The sequence below is a fragment of the Hoplias malabaricus genome, chromosome 3 (genome assembly GCF_029633855.1).
Source record: "Hoplias malabaricus isolate fHopMal1 chromosome 3, fHopMal1.hap1, whole genome shotgun sequence".
NCBI lineage: Eukaryota > Metazoa > Chordata > Actinopteri > Characiformes > Erythrinidae > Hoplias > Hoplias malabaricus.
This window is the reverse complement of record NC_089802.1, coordinates 69155087-69171510: the sequence shown is the minus strand read 5'-3', so window position 1 is coordinate 69171510 and position 16424 is coordinate 69155087. Positions and strand designations below refer to the sequence as shown.

Below are 16424 nucleotides of genomic sequence, written 5' to 3'. Positions count from 1 at the left end.
TATTTATTATTTATGACTTTAATATCAAAATCTATATCACGTTTCAGACCGAAATAAAAGTTGTATTTGCTTACCTGGACGCTGGGCTTCTGTTAGCATCCCACTGAGCAGCAGCATGACACATATTCCCACTCTGAAGCAGAGAACAGGCATTTTCACCACTTTCACAAATTTTTCTGTTTTTTTCCCCCTTCTTATTAGGATAATTCTTTTAAAGACTCCACTGTTAAAAATAGGAGTAAATATGCAAGTCAGGCTTATAGAGCAGGTAAAGACTCGAGTGTGAAAGTGCTGTAATTCATGGTCTGTTTCCCTCAGGGGAATCACACTGGAAGAGCCTTTCACCTTCAGTCTGCTGTAATTGTACAGTAGTGAACTGCTGAAAGTATTCAATGAAGCAGATTCTCCCCAGGGTCCTAAAGCCATGAACAAATGACAAAATGCCTCATTTACAAATGAAAGACTACTGTGTTCTTGATTTAACGACACATCATTAAGTCCCCCTCCGTTCATTGATTAAACCTTTAAAACAGTTATTTCTGCTCATCGAAATTGTAAATTTACGGGGAAAAAAAAGAAAATCTTGAAACTTGGCTTAGCTGTAGTGCTATACCTTTTCCCTTATTATTCCAGTATACGCAGAGCCTGAAATATGCAATTAGTCCTTGACTCTACCTACCCTCAACTCTCCACGTTAATTTGTTCCTTGGATTTGTGATGTAACAAAACCTGGCTGTAATATTTCATGTCTTTGTAACACTACAGTTTTTAAAGTGGACAAACTTAGCCTTGGCATGGGCTTTTTAGCACAACTTCTAGCATGTATAAGCACCACCCAAAATACATTGTTAATGTTTTAATTACATTAATGTATATGGTATATTTAATTCTATTTTTCAAATATTTGTTTGTGTTTTATTTATTTATTTTACCTGAGCAGGATTTTGTTCTTCATTATTAGACATTTGTTAAACATTTAATTTTATTTTGTAAATGCATTTGAAGAAGAGAAAAATTACATAAAGTTTATTTTTGGAAAACGTTTTTGGAACATATTCAAAATTATTGGCCACAAATTAAGGACGAAATTGGCAGACGTTCCTCGCTAAATCTTCAAAATAGTTTTCTTAACCTTTCTTAAAAATCAGTTGTCATTAAGTAAGGCCCATTGATACTGGACTGACAGATTTATTAACTGCTTAATATAATGTAAGTTTCAAAGCAGAGGGAGACACTCCATAATGTAAAAGCATGCATGGTGTATAATCAGATACCTGCTATTCAGCACACTAACATACATATTTATGAAGTCTCATCATTTGGGGGGGGGGGGGGTTGTCCAGAAAATGGTTGGCAATATTCATAGTTCATGTCTTAACACGTCAAGAGCATCTGTGCTGTCAACACAGCTTCTCTTGATGCATTCCATACAGCTAATCCATGTCAAGACACCTCCTGGCGAGGCCTGCAGTCCATAAGAACACAGAAAAATATAGAAGCTAAGCTATTCAGTGTTTTGGAACAAAGACCCTTATTGCTGTAGACAGAACTGCAGTCAAACACCCCAAGTACATTTCCACAAAAAAATTCCAATCTGGTCTGATGTTGTTTTAACTGATCACCCAATATGTTAATGCTGATTGACCAGTATCCAAAACAATACATACGGGTTGTGCTTTTTATTGCAGGTTTCTGAGCTAATGTCTGTGGCGACATGGTGGCAGAACATGCAGTTTCACTGTCACATTACAATGTGGGTTCAAGTCCTGCTTCAGTTGATTGTTGGGTACATACGCTGGAGTTGTCTGTGGCACACGCAAGCATATGGATTCAGGGAATCAGTGTCTAGGCTCCAGTAGTGTTGTCAATTTTGCTTTAGCCATATTAATGGTTTGGAGAACTCTGTATCACACCTCTTGTTAGACATTGGCGACTTTCTGTCTTCAGATACCCAAAGCAACTTCTCTGCTTATCAGCCATGATGTTTGACCAACACCTGCTCGCCCGAGGTCAGCTGCTCCCTCTTCTTACGCACTTTACCCCTCCCTTTTTTTCTCTCTCTCCCTGGGAACAGCTCATGGATTGATCATGCGAGAGCATCCTATTCTTTACTAACCTTGCTTCCATTTCCTTTCACATATCCTTACCCTAAGCACTAGAATATGCCTCCTCCTTACCATCCATGCCCACACCCCATTTGGATTTGTACACAGAACATCACAACAGAACATCACAACATTTATGTATATTTTGTGTAAAGTCTGGTTCTCATCACAAACAGTGTGAAAAAATGAACACTTTTTAATTTCTGTAGAATGCCAATTTCATCTGAATATCTTGTATACATCCACTTTTTCCCCCTCTTACAAAAAAATTAGGATTGAAGTAGGATACTTGTAATGAAAGACACTTGCCAACAGAGGGAGCTCCTTCTCAACCTTGCAACGTTCAAATGCTTAATCCTGTTTATAGTATTATAGCTGTATGCGTCTAATTATTTTTTAATCAGTGTAATTACTTTTTGAAGCAATGCTCATTACACGAAGCTAATCTGTAAATTTACTGCAGAATGCATTTAATTCCCTAATTTATTGGGGTTAAAAACACTTAATTTGGAGATATTCTCACAATGAAGACAGCAAAGTACATCTGCTATTTTTAGAACTGTATTTTCAGCAGTGACAGAACTAAAACTGATAGGCATGAGCAAAGTAAGAGTATACCATACAGGGACAAACACATAAGCAAGGATACCAGAGTGTTACTTGGATTGGATTAAATACATTCATTCATTCACCTTTTGTAATTGATTCATCTCATGGCATTACACAGTCACAAAACTTGATGTTTGAATAACCAATCCGCCAAGAATTCTTTGATTGTAGAGTGAAACCACTTTGACACTAAAATATAAGCACCATTTTGTTCCGTATTTTTGAAGTCACACTATTATGGCATTCGTTTGGGACAGAACCACACAGTTCTCTCTCAGCCGGAACGGGCAGATTTTTCTACGGATCCTAAACAGTGAACGCGCATTTCATTGGTCTTCACCATTATTTAGCCAATCAGCAGCAGAGTTATCTGTCCATCCTTCAGTGCTGCAGTCAATGGAGTCACAGTCCCTCCTACAGGGGGTTGTTTTGCGGCATCGCTGAGAGCAGCACAGCTCAACTTTCAGATAGAACTATGTTAGGACGATGTCCTGGATAAACTACATTTAAGATCAAAGTAATTATTTAAACATACAAATCACATTAGATAACGTATCCTGTAATTATCTGTCATTGTACAACAACCTGTCTCCCGCATTTATCCCATCTGTGGCAGTGAACACACATGTGCACTAGGAACTAGAAAATTTCATAAAGATTAGCAACATTAACAAACTATTATTAGAATGTAAGACGAATATGAGTCAAGCAATTCATTCTATGACATTTTGACGACATAATGAGGACTTTCACTTCAGATCTTGTAACTAATGAACAATTCCTCTGGGTGCTCCAGTTTCCTCCCACAGTCCACAAACACACGCTGGTAGGTGGATTGGTGAGTCAAAAGTGTGTCACCCTGTGAAGGACTCCAGGGTGTGTTCCTGTCTTGTGCCCAATGATTCTGAGTAGGCTCAGGACCCACCTTGACCCTGAACTGGATAAATGGTTACAGATAATGAGTGAATGAACAGATTCTGCTTTGCCATTGTTCAAAATGGCTACTGATGGCAGTTGGCTTAATAAATGTCTGACTATGTTGTTACAGGATGAGTGGGTGGTGGACTCAAGAGCAGAACTCCTGTTATTTCTTTTTATACATGTATTTATGAATTCTGTTAAAAAGTTATTAGTACACACAGGGTGTTGAGGTGCTTTGTGTATTAACTGACTGCCTTAGGCTGGATTTGAACCAGCAGCCTCTTGCACTGGGAGTGGGAGTGGAAGTGGGAAAGGAGGTGGACTCAAAATGGAGGTTTGAAAACAGGCGGGAATAGCAAACAAAGGAAATGCTGACAATGGCATCTACAAACAAAGGAGTACTATAATACCAAACTAAAATCAGCCTTGACACTTAAACACTCAGCTAACTAAAGTGTACGTTTTTTTTTACAGAAATACACTTAAAGCCAGTGAGCTGAACCCTTTAAGTTCAACTCACCTTTGCTTTCCAAACTTAACTTTAATTATTTAGCTACAATGTCTTTCTTTGATTAGACATTATTTTCTCTTTTTCTTTACCTCTTTTGCTAAGTAGCATACAATCTGCTCCTATAAAATAGTGCAGTACTGAACTGTGGGTTGAGTTAGGCTTTTATACAGAGCCCAGCAGGTATCTGATCAGCCTAAATCAACTAACTAGTGCTTGGGCTTCTGGGATAGTGAGTTTTGAGAGCTGATCCGACCTCTTACAATTTTATCTGATTTACTACCGTCAAAAAAAGATTTAGAAGTGCATTCCGGCCCCTCACCTCTGTGTTTCTTATGTTGATTTCAGAAAGTTGGCAACCCTATGCATACAGTGTATGCTGGGAAGATGGTGTAGTGAGTTTCCTAACAGTGAGTGTTATTTCAAGACAAATATTAAGAAAAAACTGTAATTTAATTTTATGCTAGCAGAGGAAACCTGATTATTGATGAACATAAAGTAAGCCTGTTGAAAAAGCCAGTTAAATGTTCATACATTGAACACTGCAGTATAGGGCAGACTGAATTGATGATTATATTCTTTCCTGATATCATGATGGTATATTTTAGAGATATGTATATAATGAGTTAGTTGTTCGTTTTTTCTCTACTTCTAGATGGATATTTGAATTTTTTTTTTAAGACTGCTTAATCTGTATCTTATCCAGTTCAGGGTCGCAGTGGCGCAAGGCAGGGAATACACCCTGGAGGGGGTGCCAGTCCTTCACAGGGCAACACAGACACACATTCACTCACACCTACGGACACTTTTGAGTCGCCAATCCACTTACCCACGTGTGTTTTTGGACTGTGGGAGGAAACCGGAGCACCCGGAGGAACCCCACGCAGACACAGGGAGAACACACCAACTCCTCACAGACAGTCACCCGGAGCGGGAATCGAACCCACAACCTCCAGGTCCCTGGAGCTGTGTGACTGCGACACCACCGTGCCGCCCTTAATCTGTATCTCGTGTAAGAAATTGCTATGCAAACACCCCAGACCTGCCTGGTTAAAGCTTAGCCGCACTAATCATTAATCTCACGAGACGGTCCTGCCTGACATAGTTTTGAACCAGAAACAATGTTTAACCAAATAATAAATGTCGTCTTCAGGAATCAATCCGACGATGGAAACATTTTCCTTCATGGGACTTACTATGTACATGCATTTCACACAACAAAATGCTCTGAGCTGATTAGCGATAACTTATGAAATTAGCAGCCAAATACCTCCAAAATGGTAGTGAATCAACTGACTGATAAATGGTATCAACTGACTGATAAATATTGCCCTGAAACAGCTTATGATGATGCCTGTTGATGAATTCTTGTCTTGAAACTGGAAAAAGTTTACCCAATTGTCTCAATTACAGTAAATATATTCAGTTTTTTTAAATAGCAAGGCATCTAGCTAGCTAGACCAAATTAGCCTAGCCTAGGGTTTCCACTGTAAACATAAATGCCCTAAAAATGAAGATATGTGAGCAAAGGATTCACAACACGACCTCTCTTCACAAAGAGCATTTAATGAACGGATTTAAGCAGTAAATTAGTAGAAATGTATTTTTCCAAGCATCCAATAACATACACTGAAATACACCATATAAATCTTCAAAAAATTATTCAGTGCCTAGCTACACATCATATGCTCTTTTCTTTCAGTTTTAACAAAAAAAAAGTGTGAACTAAAAATGCTCATAATCACAAACGAAGCATGACTTTTCTTTGTCTGTCTGCTAAAATGGCTGCTAGGAAGCTACAACTCCATTTACCGTTCCCTTAAGTAGTACATGTAAGCTGGTAAAAATCCTAGAAAAATTCCTCTATAAAACAGAAACATTTTTGACAGATATTAACATTTAGTACAAAGTTGTATAGAGAAATTAACATCAAACTACTTTTAAACAGGTATTAACGCCTAAAAATTAAGATATGTAAGCAGAGTTCACAACACGAGCTCTCTTCACAAAGTAGTGATGTGCGGATAGATACTGAAATATCGATACCTCCAATGCCTGATCTTTATACTCTAAAATCGATTCTACAATCAAAATATTGATACTTTTGATACTTTAATCATTTGAGGTAATGTATATCATTAACAGGAACACAGTGGAAAGTAACTAAACTACTGAGATTTTGTGTAAATTATACGCGGTTGGTGGGAACGACTTTTTCTTCCGCCTGGGTAAGTGTGTAATGCGCACGCACAGCGGAATGCTGCTCAGTCAGTCACTCAGTCTGTAGACAGACAATGGCAGAGCCAGATGATCCTCCTACTGCACTCTACTCCCCCAACTGGCGATTCCCGGTATTGTCATCTAGAAAACCACTAGCACTGTCCAATAATGGATTTACAGCATTAAACAGTTGAATTTTTTAAAACCTTTACATACTCCCCATAAAAATTAGATGTTTTCCTCAATATTATGTAGCACTAACATGTATAATTAAACAAATACCACACAGTAGCAAATTACATTCTGGAACTCTTTTGATACATTGTGTTTTAGTTTCTTGCAAGTATTCAGTGTTCATGAAAAACAGTCCACAGATGTTCGTCAATCACCCCACTCTTATAACTCTCTAATATGAGTTATTCAGAGGGTGATGTGTTTATTCGTATATTCGTTCGTTGGTATAGGTATTCAGTTTATAATTTTGAGATTTGGATATTCGGTGGTTAAAATATATTTGGATAAAAGTGGCAATAAATGCAACCCTCCACTCCACATGTATTCAGTCTTTTCAACATAAAAGTCTTGAACAAAGCCGAAAACAGCCTTACACGCTACAGCAACCTACTTACAACGAAGCATGGCAAAACTACAGTTCATACTGTCAGCTTTACGCTTCACACTAGAACACCTCCAAGAAGCTCTGGTTTATTTGTGTACACTCTTTGCTCTTAGTGGCGCCATTTAGCGCATGACTTAGCTAACGACACAGCAAGTGGAGCCATGCTGGGAGCCGCAGTGCAGCCATCATTTTAAAGTGGGTGCACCACTTTACACACCACCCCACTCCCAGAGTATTCAAATATTCGCCGAATATCCCAGCCGAAGCGCCTAAGCCCATTGATTTGGGACAGCCCTATTGTTTATTAGTGCAAAGATCTTAGAATGAAAGTCTTTTTAATAATTGTTTCCTGGCAAAAGTTCGGGCATATGACAGTCCATAGTCAGTTAAATTCCAAAGTCGAAAAGAGCAACAGTAGATCCGCACTGGACCAGTCCATGGTTTTTGAGTTCTGCATACAACAGTGATGCAGCAAGACTAGCACGTTGGATTCCCAATCTGGTCATATTTCAGGATCACTGGTGGTTGACGGATTCTTTGAGGACGCTAAGGTCTAGAATCATCTGACAGGTTCTCGGGGGTTTCATGTAAATTCACAGGTGAGTTCACTAACTTTTCTCTTTCTATCTCATCTGTGTCTTCGGGTCCTTCAGCAGGATGTCCACCAGTTTCTACATCGCCATCTACAGGTAATTGAATTTCATTTCCATCGTTCTCCTTTCCAGCATGTGGTAGATACGCCTGAGGACGATCATTTTTTGCCCAGCTTTTCCACAGGTAAGATGGCTCTGAGTTTGCTTCTCTAGCAGTTTACTGTGACACAGGTTAGGGTTAGGAGTTAGGGAAAAAATATTACCATTGGATCCAGATGCCACTTTGGTAATATAACAGTTTAGAATGGACAGTTAGGGTGGAAGTACCCATTCCACATTAACTTTGTTCTGGACTTGGTGTTGACTGAACCATCAGGGTCCCTGGAGGCACATTTGCAAGTGTGAATATGCCAACCTTTCAGATCACGTCAAACAATACCACCATGTCAACAATGCACAAGAAAAAGAGCTTTTGCTCACGTTGGCATGTGGTCGGTAGGTATTTTTAAAATTGTAACAAATATGTTATTAAAACAGGCTTTATTAAGTAGTATTTTCTGTATATTAGTGTTTACAAAAAACCCAATGTACATTTTTTAAAATTATTATTATTTAAAGAGTGAAAAGTAAATCTGTGCAGTACCAGGCTGTGGAAAAAAGAGAATTTTAAGGTTACACACGCACAATAAGCAGTGCCACAGCAATTTGAACGTAAAAATGTATTTAATTAATAAAAAAATCATGAATAGTTCAATAGAATGTTGCTTTTAAAAGCCTTGTAATAATTGGTTTATTTTTTTAATTTATTCTGTGTTTCAGGATCACGAGTGTGAAATGTACTCAGCAAAACAAAACGGCAGTACGTGATGAACATGCTCAGCAAATTAAGGGCCAGTGGACCTCAGTCTATGGCCCTTGATCTGCTGATAGCAACAATAGACCTGACACCAGCCACAATCCAGACATCCGGGCCAGTCTGCAACCACAACAGCCTGTGGACAACAGCCGTATGGACCACTGGCGGATGAGGATTCTCAACAAAGCATGTTCTATACAATAAGCAGTAGCCATTCTTCTCCAGCTTCTTCAGCTCCTCCTACAATTGACAATTTAGACAGTGAAAAGGACAAATTAATTACAAATTTAAAACTTAGAGTGAAGAAGCTGGAGAAGGTGGTTCAGGAGCAAGCGGCGGAGCTCTGGTGTTATAAATAGCTCACCCTAACGGAGCAGAAACTTCAAGGCCGGCAATGAATATCCAAAATATGGTAGGCAATGTTTTTGGTTTTTTAGTTTGTTTGATTTTGATCTAATTGCAGTATTTTTTTTTAACTGTATACTTACGAAATCCTCCAGAAATATTTGGACTTTACTGTCAGCTCTACAGCCGTGGGTAAAACATTGGAAAATGTAAAGACTGCCCTCACCCAAATAAGGAGATTGCTTATTGTTGTTGGGGAGGGCAGTCCTCTCACCAGTAATTTTGGCTTCTTAAAAGACCATCACAATATCAGGAAGTAAGTTAAGATTCTATTTACAACATGATTTTTAGATTTTAAATATATTCTGTTAGTGAGTAATTTGTATTTTGTCTTTTCCCCACAGTTTTCAGACAGTTCATCAAGTAAAACTGGATCAAATGAAGCCCACATCTATAAGAATTAACCTCTTGAACTTAAACTTGAAATTTTCTCATTCTAATCCAAATTTCCTTCTAAAATCACGATACTCTGTGCAGCTTTTCGGTGGCTGCAGTTAGCCACTGAACAGCAACTCACTGGGCTGAGTCATCAAGTAAGTGTTGTGGAATATCTTTAATTTCATATTGATAGCAATTTTGAGTTAGAACTTCATTTATACTTTTGATGCTTGACTTGTATATGTTTGTTTTGGCTTATCCGCAAGGAGCACCAGAAGGCCTTCAGGGCAGAGGGAAATGAATACCAAAGAAGCTAAGCAAGTGTTGGTCCATTAACAAATACTCCTTATGCTTTTGTAACAACTTATGTTGGATTTTTTTGTTCATGGTATGTTAAGAACAACTTACAATGGACCTGTATAGATTTGTCCTCCACCAGATTTATGACCAGATGGCAGGGACGGGGCACCGCACAGGGGTCCTAAGAAACCTTGGTGGACGTGGTGATTGAGGTACGCTTTTATACTGAAGTAAGTAATTTCTTATAGGTTGGCTTAGGATTATTGATTATCAACATAATGCAATGCTTTTATCTTGTATCCAAAGGCTGCTCATCACAAGTCTGCTAGCACCTATGGGTTCGGCCAGCTGAGTGTAAGAGGACTACTTCTGGTTCACCACGTTCCTCAACCTCAGGAACCAGCTGCCGGGGGACGACGACTCTTCGTTCTTCTACAGTGTTGCCAGTGCAGTAAGATCATCCCTTTATTTCCAGAAAATATAACTTCTGAGAACAAGACATACTGTCTACTCTGCCAGCAGCTACAGCCATGCCTCGTGGAATCAACTCCAATTAAGTCTGTAAGTTTAGTACTATATATTTTAATTTAACAAGTTTAAGATTATTTCATTATCCTGTGGCTTAATTTCCATTCTTGTTTGTTTTTCAGGTGCTGGGAACAAAACTGTTTGGCGAGCGTGAATTTGCGATTTCAAGAACAGGATTCACAAGACGAAACTGAATGTTTGTTTTTTGTTTTGGGTGAACAAACAACAGGTGTCATATATTCCTGCTGTAAATTATTCTTAGTGTAAATATTTTATATATTTTTCTATGTAAACACATACACACATTATTTTTGGTTTAATGTTTTAAAAAAGAAATTAATATTTTTGGAAGAAAATTAAAAAAAATTTTTTTTTGATGTTATAAAAAATGTGATTATTCGAAGAAAATTGGAATAGTGTTATAGGTATATAGGGTGCCACTTTGGTAATATTTTCCCTTAAACACCTAGAAAATGGGCCTTTATGGGGTCAAGCTTCAAATATGTTGTACCTGGTCACCCCCTGATCTCAATCCTGACATTTGGTGATCCTAAGCCCATAGATCAAGAAGGTATGATCCCATATGTTACTGAAAAGTATTAGTCATTGCCTACATACTAAGTGTTTTTTCGTTTGGCAAGTTTAGGCCCAAAGGTCACTTACATAGGGCCAGGCAAAATGGACAACTTGATAATACGGTGGTGCCACTTCAGTAATTTTTTCCCCCCTATAAACACCTAGAAAATGGGCACTTATGCTGTACACTTATAAACAAAATATTTCGATTTGGTGACCCTAGGCCCAAAAGTCACTGACTTATGGCCTGGAGAATAAGGTCACAGGACAGCTTGGTAATTTGGTTCCTCATAGGTAACACAGATAACATAGGTAACTCCTTACCAGATTATGGTGGAAAGAGTAGTCCACTTTAACTGCCATTGAAGCCTATTACAGGGGTGCACAACTCCAGTCCTGGAGGGCTGGTATCCAGCAAAGTTTGGTGATTCTTCCTCTTAAACCTGGCAATTAACAAATAAGCAGAATCGTGCGTGAGCAAAGGAATCACCAAAATTTGCTGGATACTGGCCCTCCAGGACTGGAGTTGTACACCCCCTGACTTATTACGAAATTGGAACCTGGACCCAAAGGTGATATTTAAGTTGGACGTGTCAGTGGGGCCAGTGACAAACACGTGTTTGCTCATTTTTAGGTGAAGATATTACCTTTGTGTCCTACATAACCAAAGTAGACCAACAGTTCATCCTCTTCAGACTCAGCAGGGTAATCCTGCTGGGTTTTAGCATGTTACCGGTCCTGGACCTCCAACGGTAACTGAAAACACAGTAAGAGTCGATGTAGCACTCATAACTTTTGTAACTTGTAACTTTCCTTTTCCTCTTTCTAGTTTTAGCTCATAATTGCAAACATTTCTGTTCACCTGTCATACTACAACATGGATGGTGTCTTCCTAGTGATTCCTCATTTTCCCAGGCCCTCTACGGGGTTTCAGTTTCACTTGGACATAACACCGAACTTCTTACTTTCTGATTATAGCTCTTTTTATTCCATGAAACAGCTTTGTGCACATTCTCTCTCACAAATTGCATATGCCTCTTTTATCCCATTCTTCAATTTCTCTAGGTAGTCATCTTGAGAGCTACTGCCTTGGGGCTACCTTGGGGAATGTCCATACAGTATGAAAAACAGACAAAATCCTTTCACCTCTGAGCGAGTGCAGTCATAGGCAAATATCAATTTATTCAGGCAATCTTTCCAACTCAGCTTTTCTTTCTCAGATGTTTCAACAATTGAAGCAATGTCCTATTGAAGTGCTCCACTTTTCTGTTCCTTTGGGGGTGGTAGGGGGTAATTCTTGATCCGGAGACACCAAAATACTTGCTCAGTTGCCTAGTCATGATGTATACGTGAGGCAAACCCAAACTTAATGGCGTAATCTTTGAATTCTGCTATGCCCTCATATTCCAATCCTTTTACCTCCCCGCTCTCAAAGTACCTGATGATATTGGAAATCCGCTAATTCCATGTTACTGCACCTACTACTTAATTTGCAAATTCTCAAGCTTAGATTCCATGATGACAACTGTAAGTAGCACAGTTGCAGTACTCGGTGTTATTCCTGTAACCTTTGATAAAGTTGCCCCCTGGTGTATATTATTTTCACCTCAGGATGCTTACCTCAGAACTCTTCTGGAAACAAGACTTCACAGTCAATTAAAACAAAACTTTTAAGAGTTTCCCTGCACTTTTTATTACCTAGGTGTTTATTAGAGGGACGGTTGATGAGAGGACCTTTCCGTTAAAGCTTAAACCTCCTACCAACACATCCCAGTTGTGCCTCCATATGTAAATGCCCTAAAAGGGAAGATATATGAGCACAGGATTCACAACACAAGCTCTTTTCACAAAGAGCATTTAATTAATTTAAACTGTAAATTACTAGCAATGTCTTTTTGTCTGATTTCCATGCTTCCAGTAACATATACACTGAGATGCAACATATAAATTTTCAAAAAGTATTCACTGCAGCTTAGCTAGCTACATATCATATGCTTTTCTTTCACTGGCTTTTCTATGTCTTTACTAAAATGGCTGCTACGTCTACAACTCCATTAACTATTCACTTAGTGACCAGACGTCCTTTTTAACCCGGACATGTCCTCTTTTTTAGACTTAAAAAATGTCCGGCCGGAATTTCACAAACGTACAGGATTTTGTTTTTCTAGAGCTTACATAGAATTTGGAGAAGCGTTTCGTTCACAAACTAGTCCCGCCCTCCCCTACTCCGTTTGGTTCGCTTGAGAAGGGGGCGTGGTGAAGTAACCTAAAGTCTTCTGATTGGACGGTCTGACTGTAGAGCTACCGGTATTGGTCGATAACCTTCTCTGTAAACATTTAATTGGTCAGTCTGCACGTCAGTAGTAGTCCACCCCCCACCCTGACCTAGCTAGTACATGTAAGCTGGTATAAAGCGTAGAGAATATACAGAGATATGCGCTTAGTTCGAATACAAAGCTGTATCCTTATATTCTTTAAACTAACTTTCTACAAACATTCCCACCTAAAAATTAATATATGTGAGCAGAGGATTCACAACACGAACTCTTCACAAAGTGCATTTAATGAACGAAGAGGAAGAGAGACAGTCGCTCCTCCTACTGCACTCTACTCCCCCAACTGGCGGTTCCCGGTATTGTCATCTAGAAAACCACTAGCACTGTTCTATAACGGATTTACAGCATTAAACAGTTAAACCGTCCTGAATGACCCCTTATACAAACAGCATAGCAGACACAATTTTTAAATGTGTTCATGTCACTCACTCACTCATACATTCACATACAAAGGTTTAATAAAATGGGCACTCCACAAGGAGCACTATTAATGCTTCACATAAATTAATAAATTTATGACTGATTCTCTTTTAATTTCTTGAGTTTTAAAATTATATCCAGATAGATATTATCTACATTAATATACAAGTGTAAATTCAAGTAAAACATATAAAACTGATTCGATCAAACCACTTGAGGAGATTAATTTTGACACATTAGCCAGCTGTTATGGACGTGTTGGAACTATTTCTCCAAGCCACATTCACCAACCAAAATCTTGCCCAATAAGTATATCACAACCATATGATCCATGATTAAATGAGGGAAACACACTACACTGCAATCAGATTTCAAATGGCAGCTAACCAGAGGCACTTTTGAAAGACAAGGGTTAACACATACACCAATGAGAGACCTTGGGAACACTAAGTACCTAAAAAATAATAAGCCTTGATGCAAACAATTTACTTGTCATCTCGTATCAGCCACCCAAACAGAAATCCTGTCTGTTATCTTAATGGGTGACGGCAGACGGACAGAATGATTACTGCAGTCCTTCATTCTGTGTCAGAGCGGAAGGTCTTAAGTGATCTATCAGTCTAAATTTAGTTTCTGTGGCCCACTGAATTCAGGCTTGAACCTTATCTCGCCCCCTGACATGGTGGTGGTGGGGGTATTTTTAGGAGGGTTAGGTGGCAGCTGTGGAAGCATTTATTGGCTTTTGGCTAAGAGTGACACCCAGGCTGCCCCAGGACTGAGTGATGCAGATACTGTGAGAGCTACAAAAGTAAGAGGAGAGCCTGAGTACACAGTTGAACACACATGAGCTCACAGCAGCCACAAAGAGATTTCGGACCAGAGCACGTTGGTGGTAACTCATCCAATCCCCTATTCCTGGAGGGTTTACTCTGCTATTGGACATACTGAGGATTGACTCCACCTCATAATTGGATTCATTGTTGAATGTCACCAACAGCTTTTGTTCCTACACCACCTCTGCAAATCTCCAAACCATAGCAGGAGTCAAAGGTCAACCTGATACTGGGGTCAATATCCTCTTAGACTCAAGAGGAAGTCTTGAAGAGCAGCGTTTTGGCAGGGTCTCTATTCTCAAGACTGGGAATACGGCTTTTTCACTGGTAGGTTTTTAAAATTTGTTTGTTATAATTTTAGTAATGATACTCTATGGGTTTACTGTATAGTGTCATGTCCATATTGACATACAAAGCTGTTTTACAGGAAGGTGACTAAATGAAAATAATACATTGTTTCTGCTATTTTTGAAAGGAAATTGGATATCAAAACTGATAATGAGTATATATGATATGATAGGGTTTTTTTCATTTATCAGTATTTTGAGAATGCCAACTGCTATTTAAACTGTGTTAAGATATCAAAAATAGACAGTGTAAATTTGTGTAAAAATCAGTTTTTTGAACTCCATTCAATGTTAAAAAGATTGTTTCTTTCTCATTTAAAGTTATCATTTTGGACACATGAATAATTGTACCAGACTTTTTCTGAACCCGGACAATAGTTTAAATTTTTAGGGGATGATAAGATCAGTGTTACAGTTAACCTAGTGACACGTATGAATATGAAGTAGCAACCTTAAAATAAGTCAAATTTTAGTCACCGTACCCCCGGTCATGCCCATTGGTCATTGCATAAGACGGACATTATACCATGAAGCATTCATATATCTCTGAGTCATGTTGAAACTAAAAAAAAAAAAAACCCACAGGTAAACAACTGTGTATTAACTGCCACACTGAGTCCTGGTTCCACTTATATCCCAATGAGTTGATTTGTATGTTGTTATGAAGCTGTGGTGTTGTAGGATGTATTCATGCTTTGTCTTATCCACTGTAAGGTCCAGTCATCTCCCGCATCTTTATTTGGACGGCCTATTTTAAATACTTCCTACTTGATATACAGCACCAGCTGTAGTGGCTATGGAGAAACAGGGGAGGGATTATTGGCTTCTAGTAATGCTATACACTCAAAGAGATAAATAATGCGTAAATATTATGTATTAATGTTTAGGAGTTTAGGGCTCATTTCCCACATTTTTCTCCCCAAATATGCCCTTAATATATTTGTGTAATTATTTAAATTAATATTTTCATGGACATTTTTTCAACATTATACTGAAGAGAAGACAAAGATGAGGTTAAACAGAGCAAAACAAATACAATGAACATAGATAAATGATTAAACATGGTGTAAATGAGAATGGAGAAGAAATGGTGTAAAACCAGGGCTTCTGCTCTCTCACTTCTCACTTCTCAAGTGCTTGCCTTGATCTGAGCTCCGGCTCATTATAATTGAAAGGAACAGACACTAAAACTGAAAATACTGGGAAAATATGGGTGTGCTGTTTAATCTTTGTGGTATTTTGAACAAAATATGTCATACACATTTTATTAAGCCCCAGAACTGTGATACATTGTAGAAAAGAGTTATAATACATCTCATTTAACTCCAAAATTAGTTGACTGAGCTAAAGCCTTGTAAGCAATGTAAGCACAATGATTTAAAGGTTAAAAAAAAGAATCGGAACACTTAAGTTCTATACAGAAATCATATAGAACATTTCTGTGAGGATTTCATGGAATTCAGCCACATAAACCTTAGTAAGGTCAGCTTCTAATATCAAATGGTTAGCTGCGGATCACAAACAGCATTACAGCTCAATTCAATTGTAATGGATGGTGTTCCATCAGTCCAGAGAATGTATTTACACTGCTACACAGTACTATGATGCTTGAGAGCTTAATACACCTCTGGTACTACATTACTACAATATGGTGACCTTAGACTGACTTATGTATAGCTTTTCTTAGCATCCTACTGATTAGAAGACATGTCTAGAAATTTTGGATATGTATTGTATGTGCATGTTGATATTACTCATGTAAATTTCTGTTTTTTGTCCTTGTTTCCACAGACTGGAATGAAGTAGAGGAGTCTGAGATTACTTCAACGTTGTTTTGTATTGTATTACAAGAAACTACTGAGCTGGAGTT

The 16424-nt window shown here is 38.4% G+C and overlaps 1 protein-coding gene across 1 annotated transcript in view; it reads right to left on the bottom strand.

Moving 5' to 3' along the window:
- The window catches only part of col18a1b (collagen type XVIII alpha 1 chain b), a 52113-nt gene extending 51908 nt beyond the window's left edge, over nt 1-205 (bottom strand). Inside the window, exon 1 of the mRNA XM_066663283.1 lies at nt 75-205. Coding sequence (XP_066519380.1) covers nt 75-153 — 79 coding nt within the window. The 5' untranslated portion in view covers nt 154-205. The remainder of the gene's footprint in view (nt 1-74) is intronic.
- Between the last annotated feature and the right edge of the window lie 16219 nt (nt 206-16424).